At 48.9% G+C, this 10,023-nt stretch overlaps 1 protein-coding gene across 1 annotated transcript; it reads left to right on the forward strand.

Annotated features, from left to right (window-relative positions):
- The first annotated feature begins 201 nt into the window (after nt 1-201).
- On the forward strand, nt 202-1,848 carry LOC131213722 (MYND-type zinc finger-containing chromatin reader Zmynd8-like). The gene has a single exon (XM_058207836.1). It carries the CDS (start codon nt 202-204, stop codon nt 1,846-1,848), a length of 1,647 nt encoding a protein of 548 aa, XP_058063819.1.
- The last annotated feature ends 8,175 nt before the right edge of the window (nt 1,849-10,023 follow it).

Consider the following 10,023-nt stretch of genomic DNA (forward strand, 5'->3'; position numbering starts at 1 on the left):
GGATGCCCACCGCTACGACGAGATCCGGTGGCGGCAGGGCAGAGGGTGGTCGGCCTCTTCGCCCGAAACGGGCGGGTCGGGGTTGGTGGTAAGACAAATAGGCGAGCCACCGGCACCACCACCACCACCACCCACTCGGCGGGGCTTAGAGAGAGCCGCGAAAAGGATCGTATTTTGCGAAATTTTAATCATCTCCGTCACATGCAGCCAGCCAGCTGCGCCCGGCCCAGCATTTCGACAGACACCTCCAATAGTGCCCAACAATGTACTGTCGATCAGGGCCTGACGAGCGGCAAAGACGACACGCCGGTGCCGCAGTCCCGAAAGAAGTCCAAGGAAGACATCGAATCGTCGATCCAAACGAGTGTGACTGGTCAGCGGGCACGCAAAACTTTCCCTGTTGGCAACAAAAACACGCCGAAGCACGCTGGTAGCAGCGCCACTTCCACTGCAGGTTCGACTGAGCCTAAACAGGCTCAAGTTCCCCATATGGTGAACATTCCGAACCCATTGCCTACTTCTCTTGGCAATGGCTTCAAAGCGGACTTCAAGATCACCGGTTCACGGGTCGCTATGGCGGAACCCGGAATCATTGGTCCTGCGGTTTCCATTTTGATGGTATCCAACACCGGGAGCAGCAACGGGTGCACGGTAACACCCGTACCAACAACGCCAACGACGTCGGCAGTTCCATCACCAACACCGGTGCCGCCAGCTACTGGTGCCCTTGACTCGCCAATCGCCTCCACCAAGGTTGAGCAACAATATGGCGCTTTATCGGAGCGTTTACCAAGCGGTACAGATGTCATTGGAGGAACGGACGTCGAATCGTTGGCCAATCTGCGGCCTCCACCACTGCAAGCAAAACCCACTGCGGCTCCAATCCCTGGTAACACGGGCGAGGTGATGGCCGTTTCACAATCTCGATCGGCACCGACGGTTTCGAATTTAGTGGTCCAGGCCTCTGCTCGGATGGCCGATTACTGTCAACGGTTGTTAGAGGACATGCTGACCGAATTCGCCTCCCAGGGTTCACTGGAGGCAAAGGTGGCTCAGCTCCATTTGAAGCTCGAGAATGCCGAGAAACGGCACCAAGTGGAGCAGGCGAGGCTAACGGAAGAGCATGGTATGCAGCTGGAAGAGCAGCGGCTGAAACTGGAGCGAGAAAAGGACGCTGCTATGCGCGAGGTGCGCCAGAACGCTGCCGCAGAGAAGGATCGGGCCGTGGCACTGGCAAAGAAAACGCAATGGTGTAAGCGGTGCCCCAAGGAGGCGATGTATTACTGCTGCTGGAACACCTCATACTGTCACCCGGAATGCCAGCAAAGCGATTGGTCTTCGCACCAGAAAGTGTGTACTCAAGTACAGAACCGTGCCGAGAGACCGGTGGTGGCTAGCGGCAGTACGGTGGCCTCTGGTTCACCCGACAACTCAGGCGCCTCGTCGACCGATGTAATCGTGTTGGACGATTCACCAGTGCGCGCTGGAAGCGCCGGTCGGAAACGACCATCTGCAAGAGTTTCGCCGTCGGCTGGTGCAAAAGCACGTATTATACCAAGAAGTACGTTCAATGGCCCCATAACATACCCGAAACCGATACAGATTACCACCGATGTGGTCGGTAACGCGACCGAAACGGGCGAACGCAGGCATGTGTCTTCCGTCAGTGTTTTGCCAAGTAGCTCCGGACCAGTAAATACGACGGCAGTACGCATCACAATGCCAGCGAATCGACCTCTACCGCCAGTGATTGCACCAAGACGATCGACCAGTCAACAAACGGCCGAACGGCCCAAGTCGAACAGCATGCACGGCACCACACATAATAACCCCTATGTGCCTACTTGATTTCTTTAATGGCCAGATTCGATGTCGATGTCGAAACTAGTATCCATTTATCATCATTATTTTCCTTACCGTACGCGTGGACTGGCCGCGGATGTTTTCTCAACAATCTCGACAAACGCCTGGTGTTTTTTCTTATATTCTTAGAGAGAACGGTTGTTCAACAACAATTCGATCGCATCGTTAGACAGTACGCCATCGAGACTGACGGCCTACACTGTGCTAAGCGCAAACCATACGGGTGCTACCACCGGTGGTGGCCCCAGGGTCTGGAATCAATTCTACTTGCCCTCGACTTCCGACTACACGCGAAATGATGCCACCCGGCGGGCTGCTCTTCCCAATGGCACCTGAAGGACTTTTTGCGCCGATATTCGGCCTTCATCATCACAATAATAAAAAAACACAGAGAGCCGTGCACAGTCCAGCGAGCAAGAAGTGGTGCAATACAGGGGTTGCGGTCGAAGAGGGAGAAAATTAGTTTTACTGTCATAAACTGTACACTAATTGGTTCGAAATAATTTATAAAAAAAATATCTCCGACAAAAAAAAAAAAAAAAAAAGCTGCGCCCAGCCCAGCCAATAAAGCGCAACGCAATCCTTCCGTTATTTAAAAAAAATTCAAAGAAATTACGATGATTAAAAGTTAAATTAAATGATTGTTACGATTATTAAAAGGAATTCGAATTCGAAAGAAACGGAATGCGGGACTCGTCAAACAGAACGCTTATATATAAAATACAATTTTGGTTGCACCTCGGTGGCTATGTTAATAAGCAGTATTGTGGTTCGCAAATGCCACTCATCGTGCAAGAGAAGCCAATGCACCGAAAACAAGTGACTGTTTCATGCGGATTTTGGCTAGTTGGTTCTTCAGCGAAATTGATGCTGAGAACTTGGACGGCATTTGGTTTTAACAGGACGGTTGTTTTACAAAACAAAAATTTAAGAATCAACCTTTCGAATAAAAGTCTAAGCATCGAAATATTTTCCGTTTTTTCTATAACCAAATGAAAAGGTGCACGCATTTTTGATCACCCTGCATAATGAGAACAGTGACAAACACTGACTGCAGTAGAGACCCTTGGTCTGCGAACGCCACGGACTCGACTAAGATTTACTATAAATACGAACCCAAAATAAACATACACGAAGCATTATGGAGTTGCCAGCAGAGCAGTTCGCCTGGAGCAGGCATTGGCACCCGGCCTTGTTTTTAGCAGACTCAGTTGAGTCAAAGTCATGTCACAGCAAAGAACACCATTTCTTCGCCTAAGCCAGCGAATTGAGAGGATCGGCGCAATGTAATGGACTCTCTGTGTACCATCATTGACCACAGAGTGACCCCGTTTGGGCAGCTGATTTTTAACGTGGCCGCCAGAGCCACGGGAAACAGCTCAGCGTTCGGGACGTCCAAATACTGTCTAACTAGCGGCGAAAAACATCATATACACAAATCGCAGCGAGAAGCCGGGAACGCCAAATGGGAAAAGTGGAAAACAAGGAACAACGAGGGAAAACAAATCAGAGGCCAAAACGCACCCGGAAGAAATCCTTTTGGTCTATAACTTCGTGACATTTCCAACGATGCCATCAGGCGAAAAAGGATACACGCGGGCGAGCCGCGCGTAATGCGGGAAATATTGAATTTCATGTAAATTTCTTCCGCAAACATGCCACGTGGCCCTCGCCCGTTGGCCCTGTTGATCAGGGTCCTGCCCCGAACACACACAACATATCGCGAGCGGGCGCGTGTGTGCCGCGATTTATGCTTCGCGTTTCAATTTAAAGATCGCCCCCGTCTCGCCCCGGGCCCTCTTCCGCCATCCCCCTTGTGTTGCTGCTGCTGTTGCAACCAACGGCGCAACTGGGTTTGAATTTGAATATTCAAAATCATGATTTGAAAGACCATTTGTTTGTAAAAATGGGTTTCTATAGATATACATGTGTGCCGCCCTGCCGCCATGGTGCGCCCGGGATATATGATAATAATATTTTTATTTCGAATCAAAAAGTTCATCCCGGCAGCAGAAGAGAAGGGAGCGAGGGTGCGTTTGTCTAGGGGTATTCAAATTACCAAACGAAACAACACGCCAAGGAAAAAAAAACGAGAGAGGATGAAGCGATGGAGAAAGTGCATGGTGGCAGCGGAACGGAATTATTGGCAATGGCCCAACAGCCTCCGAGACGGTAATATTATGTGATCATTTGAGCACTAGCATGAGCGAGAAAGAGAGAGAGAGAGAAAAAATGTATCACGTTTCCGCAACATCCTCCGATTCCGAGCAAAATTTTCGGCGTTATTATTTTGCTTGACAGCTCCTGAATCGTCAGCTTGAGTGTCCTTGCACTCCTTGCCAATCAATTAGTGGTTAGTATCGGTTTTTTTTTTTGAAATCTTTTTTTCATATAAGCTAATAGCACCGTGCATTCCTACAAAATACTACATAAAGCATAAAGCTCCAGTGGTTGTGCTTCTTGTGTGCTGTGGCAGTATCCGCTCTGTATCCATGTTGGAATGCTGATCGCATCGAGGCCTTACGTTACGTGAACGTTCTCATTAGGATTGCTCACCGGATTTCATGACCCATTATTTACGTTCTCACTTCTTGACTTTACTACGGCCCCTGAACCAGTGTCAATCCAACCTCGTTGTCAGTTGACTATGCTATTGTAATAGAAAAAATACTGTTATGAGAAAGTGATTTTGGTTAATAAAAATTTTTGCTCGTTTTAAAGTTGATACTTCAGACTTTAAAAAATGCTTTCATGGTTTTTGTTTGTTTCACTGGTTTGTGAGTTACAGTGTGTTATGTGTTATATTATACTTATACTTATATCATGATCCTCGAGGCACCATGTTAATTCGATGCGCTAATAAGAGAGCAGTTCGACAAGTCCAGCATACGGAACAAGCATCATACTAAGGTCTACGACAGGTCTACCTTCTGATTGAAGTCTATTTGTTTTCGTATAACTTGCGTTGCGTTCCGTCTCAGCTCCGAATTTGGTTCTTTTTCGGACTTCAACCATCGAGGACAGTTTTGCAATTGTGTTCTTTAACTACTCCTACACCCTTACCGATACTAATTGGCAACTAATTTGCCCACGTTGGTCCAAGTGCAGCACTTATGACTGCACCCGTGGTTCCAACGGCGCACCCAAGTCCGCCGAATGGCCGGATGTCGGTCCAACGAGAACCTTTGGCCCGGGAACCACTCCGGGCACAGCCCGGACAGCACAGGACACAAGCTCGCCAGGGACGATGTGGATGCTGGGAATGTGCGGGCGGGTACGACAGACGAAGCAGACACAGAAATGAACACAAACCAAACAGGTTATATGCTTGGCGAGCATATATTGCTCCGAGATAAAGTGGACCTCACGGAGGAAGAAGATGATGATGAAATGGAACGAACTGAACGAGAGCCATCGCTGGAACCGCCCTTGAGCATGAGTCAGCATGAGTCGCTGCCTACAAGTACGAAAGTTCAGTACGAAAACACTACTCCGAGGCATACGGTTCCACCACCATTGTCGCAGGACACTGAGGGCATTGGCAATTTTGTGGTGATCGTAATTTTTTTGGCCATTTCCTTGCTGGTGGCAGCCTATCTGCTTAGTAGCCCGGCCTCAAAACCTAGTATGCCAGTGTGTGTTCGTTTCGACACATTAGAATCGAGCTTCGCAACGGTCGATGATACGTTGTGGGATGCATTGAATGTCAGCTTGCAACGTGCTACTGGAGAGAGGCGTCGGCGGGAACCCGGCACTTTCCTATTCCTGCACCACAGATCTACTAGCACGATGAATGGATTTATAGAAAACATCACGAAAATAACTGCCGGCTGCTTCGGTGGTACGGAACCAATCCTGTTGGACAGTCAGTATTTTAAGCGCTCCGACATCGAAGAAGACTTTGGTGTGTTTATAGCTCAGCAAACGTTGCCACTACGAGAAAAAGGCGTGATGGTCGTGCGAAACCTCGAGGACATCCCACCGAAAGCGGCACAAGCCTTCCACAGCTTTTGTGATCCTGAAGAACCACAGGTGGACAGGGCGTTGATTTACTTCACGATGGACACATCGAAAGTTGTGTGGCGGACCACAGCAACACAGAAATGAAATGTAAATAAGTATCAGTATGAGTGATCGACGTGATCAGTATCAGTATAGTGGTATCTCTTAATATAATAAACTAGTAGAGTACAAACCAGCCACCTGGCTACATCGTTCTTAACTATCGACCAGCAAGTAACCCCTACAACTGGTGACCCCGAAAAGCAACACGACCGTACCCGACGGTAAATCTACACAAACCAGACGTTTAAATCATAAAGTAAAAAAACCCGTGATCCCACGAATCGCAAATTACATTTTCGACCGTGAACGCGACGCGACTCAAAAAGCACGTGTGTCAAAAAATGGCGACGCAGGAGTCACCGGCTGAAGTGAAAGCGGCAACCGAAGTGCCATCCGAAGGTAATCAGCAAGTGATAGCAAAAATTAACTTCCCGGTGTTTGATGCCGACGACATCGAAACGTGGTTTATATGCCTCGAGGCGGCATTCTGTGTGAACGGCATTATTAATGATAAATACAAGTTCAACGCGGTGATCGTGGCGCACGGCTCGCTAGCAAAGTTCATGCACTCGACCATAACCAGGTGCAATGAGGAAAGGCCGAAAGATCGCTATGAAATATTAAAAGCTGCCGTCATGGCTCATTTCCGACCCTTGGAGACCCAACGCTTGACCAGCCTGCTCTCGGGAATGGCCTTGGGGGATCAAAAACCAAGCATCCTTCTTTCCGAGATGCGGCGTTTGGGTGGAGCCGGTTGTACCGACAACGTTTTGAGTAATCTGTGGTTACGAGCACTTCCAAACACGGCTCGTTCAATCATTGCCGCAATGCCAGCCGCGACACTAGACGAGCAAGCGCGAGTAGCGGATAAAATTTTAGAAGCTCCTCGTGACCAAATCGCCGCTGTCCAACACAATGAACCGACTTCACTAGAGCAGCGGATCGAAGCCTTATCGCAACGCCTGGATGAAGCACTGTCCACAAAGTTCCGCGGCAGAAACCAACACCAAAGCCGCGCGCGCGGACGTTCATCCAGCCGCTCCAGGCAAGGTTCATCAGCGCAAATTTCATCCCGCCGATGGATTTGCTGGTTTCATCTCCGATACGGGGCACAGGCTCGTAAATGTGAAAAAGTAAAAGAAGAGGACCGTAACATTAAGTGCATTTTTTTTCGATGGAAGCACCGAAGTATATGCCCGTCCGAAGAAGAACTAAATCATACGGCATCCAGAACCAGCACTAGCGTGAACCATGCAGTATCCAGCACCAGCACTAGCCTGAACCATGCAGAACTCAAAACCAACACCATCCTTAAGCAGCCCATAGAACGTATACACGTGCATGATAACAGATCATCCAACAGTTACCTAATCGATACTGGAACAGCCATCTCCGTTATCCCACCATCAGCTCGAGAACGTCTCTCGCCTTCGGCAACGCACCAACTGTTCGCCGCAAATGGTACACGAATACAAACATACGGCACGAAGTGCCTCGCGGTCAACCTCGGCTTGCGAAGGTCGTTTGTGTGGGTTTTCGTCATCGCAGATGTAAATTCTCCCATTATCGGAGCTGACTTTCTTAAACACTACGACCTGCTAGTGGACCTCCGACGGAATAAACTTATTGACAACACCACTCGATTAGAGGCCAATAACATCAGTACTACGTCGGAACCCAAGATATCAACCTTCGACCAGAACCTTCCCTTCGGTGAGATTATCGCCGAATACAAGGACATAACCGTACTAAATATGAAGCACAAGCCCTCCAACGCAGGAACAATCCACCAGATCATCACCACCGGCCAACCCGTGTTTTGTCGTCCTCGCCGACTGCCGATCGACAAGCTAAACGAGGCAAAAGCTGAATTCCAGTTCCTTGTCGACCAAGGCATTTGCCAGCCATCAAAGAGCTGCTGGGCCAGTCCACTACATCTTGTGAGGAAATCGAACGGAAAATGGCGTCCGTGTGGCGACTACCGTAGCTTGAACGCCATCACGGTACCCGATCGTTATCCCGTACCTCATATACAAGATTTCTCCAGCATCCTGCATGGCAAGCGTGTTTTCTCTTGTATAGATTTACAACGCGCCTATCATCAGATACCAGTGGCACCCGAAGACGTACCGAAAACGGCAATCACAACTCCATTCGGTCTTTTCGAATTTAAATATATGACCTTTGGCCTGCGTAACGCCGCTCAAACCCTTCAACGGCACCTACACGCCATTTTGAGCGACCTTACCTACGTCTTTCCCTATATCGACGATCTGTGCATAGCATCGGAAGACGTAGAAGAACACAAGGTCCATCTCCGTGAAGTTTTCGAACGCCTCCGCCAAAATGGCCTGGTCATCAACCCGTCCAAATGCCAAATCGGCCAAACAAACGTCGAATTCCTGGGACATCTGATCACGCCTGAGGGAATCAAGCCCAAACCCAGCAAGGTCCAAGACATACTTGATTTCCCACGACCTATCACGGCCAAACAAATGAAGAGATTCCTTGGGACAATTAACTTCTACCGACGTTTTATCCCGAGAGCCGCAGTTAATCAACAAGTTTTGCAACACCTGATCGAAGGCAACACCCGGAATGACCAAACACCCATTGTATGGGATGAAGTGTCAAACGAGGCATTCGAGCGAAGCAAGCAAGAGTTAGCCCACGCCACTCTTCTCGCTCATCCTTCTCCAGACGCCAGACTAGCCTTAGATGTAGACGCTTCAAACACTGCAATAGGAGCTGTTTTGCATCAAGTCACAAGCAACGGACCACAGCCCCTAGCTTTTTTTTCACGCAAGTTAAGTGAAACCCAGCAAAAGGCCAGCACATACGATCGAGAATTACTCGCCATGTACGAAGCGATTAAACATTTTCGTGACATGCTACAAGCCCGCGATTTCTGTGTATACACAGATCATAAGCCTCTCACCACAGCTTTCCTACAGCGCCCTGAGAAGGCAAATCCAACGCAGCAACGTAGGCTTAGCTTCATAAGCGAACACACCACCGACATACGGCATGTATCGGGCGAGGATAACAAAGTCGCCGATATGCTTAGCCGGATAGAAACAATTACCACCAGCGACGTTGTTGACTATGATCGTATGGCTGAACTACAAAAATCCGACCCAGATCTACAAGAGTTCATCAACAAGCCACCAGCAAATACATCGGTACAGATAAAACTCCTCAAAACACCTAATGCATCAGTGCGCCTGTACTGCGACATATCTACCGAAGCTATTCGTCCTTTCGTCCCACACGAATTTCGCCGACGCTGATTGAGAAGATGCACAATATTTCACATCCTGGCATTCGTACCACAACCCGTTTGGTGTCCGAGCGATTCATCTGGACTTCACTTCGACGCGATTGTAAGCAATTCGTCACACACTGCATCCAGTGCCAAAAATCGAAAGTACATCGAAATAACAAAACACCAGTAGCTCGGATACTCGTTCCCGATAGTCGATTCTCACACATCCACATGGATCTCATCGGACCATTGCCACCTTCAGAAGGAAACGCTTATTGTCTAACCATCATCGACAAGTTTACCAGATGGCCCGAGATAATACCACTACCGAATATGACAGCGTTAACCGTAGCACGAGCATTTCTCAACGGCTGGATCGCTCGGTTTGGTGTGCCTGCAAAGGTCACCACAGATTGCGGTAGGCAATTTGAGTCGGAGTTGTTCAGCACCTTGACAAAACTCCTCGGAATCACGCATTTACGCATCACTCCGTACCACCCACAAGCGAACGGACAGATCGAACGAACACATCGTCAATTAAAAGCAGCTATCATGTGCCAGCAAAATCCGCGATGGACGGAAGTTTTACCGATCGTCCTTCTGGGAATGCGATCATCATGGAGAGAAGACCTGCAAGCGACGACCGCTGAACTCACCTACGGCACCTCACTGCGGTTACCTGGAGAATTCTTCGAAGAAACTGAAAACAGCAAGCCCACACCAGAGTTCGTCACAACCCTTAAAGCAGACATGTCCAAATTAAGGCCCAGACAGACAAGCAATCACTCGAAGCGATGCACCTTCGTGCAAAAACAGTTAGCAACCTGCAG

Source organism: Anopheles bellator, chromosome X (assembly GCF_943735745.2).
Source record: "Anopheles bellator chromosome X, idAnoBellAS_SP24_06.2, whole genome shotgun sequence".
NCBI classification, from domain to species: domain Eukaryota; kingdom Metazoa; phylum Arthropoda; class Insecta; order Diptera; family Culicidae; genus Anopheles; species Anopheles bellator.

What these genes read in the sequence shown, in the direction of transcription:
- LOC131213722 (XM_058207836.1), top strand. Translation starts at nt 202, where the DNA reads ATGCAGCCAGCCAGCTGCGCCCGGCCCAGCATTTCGACAGACACCTCC.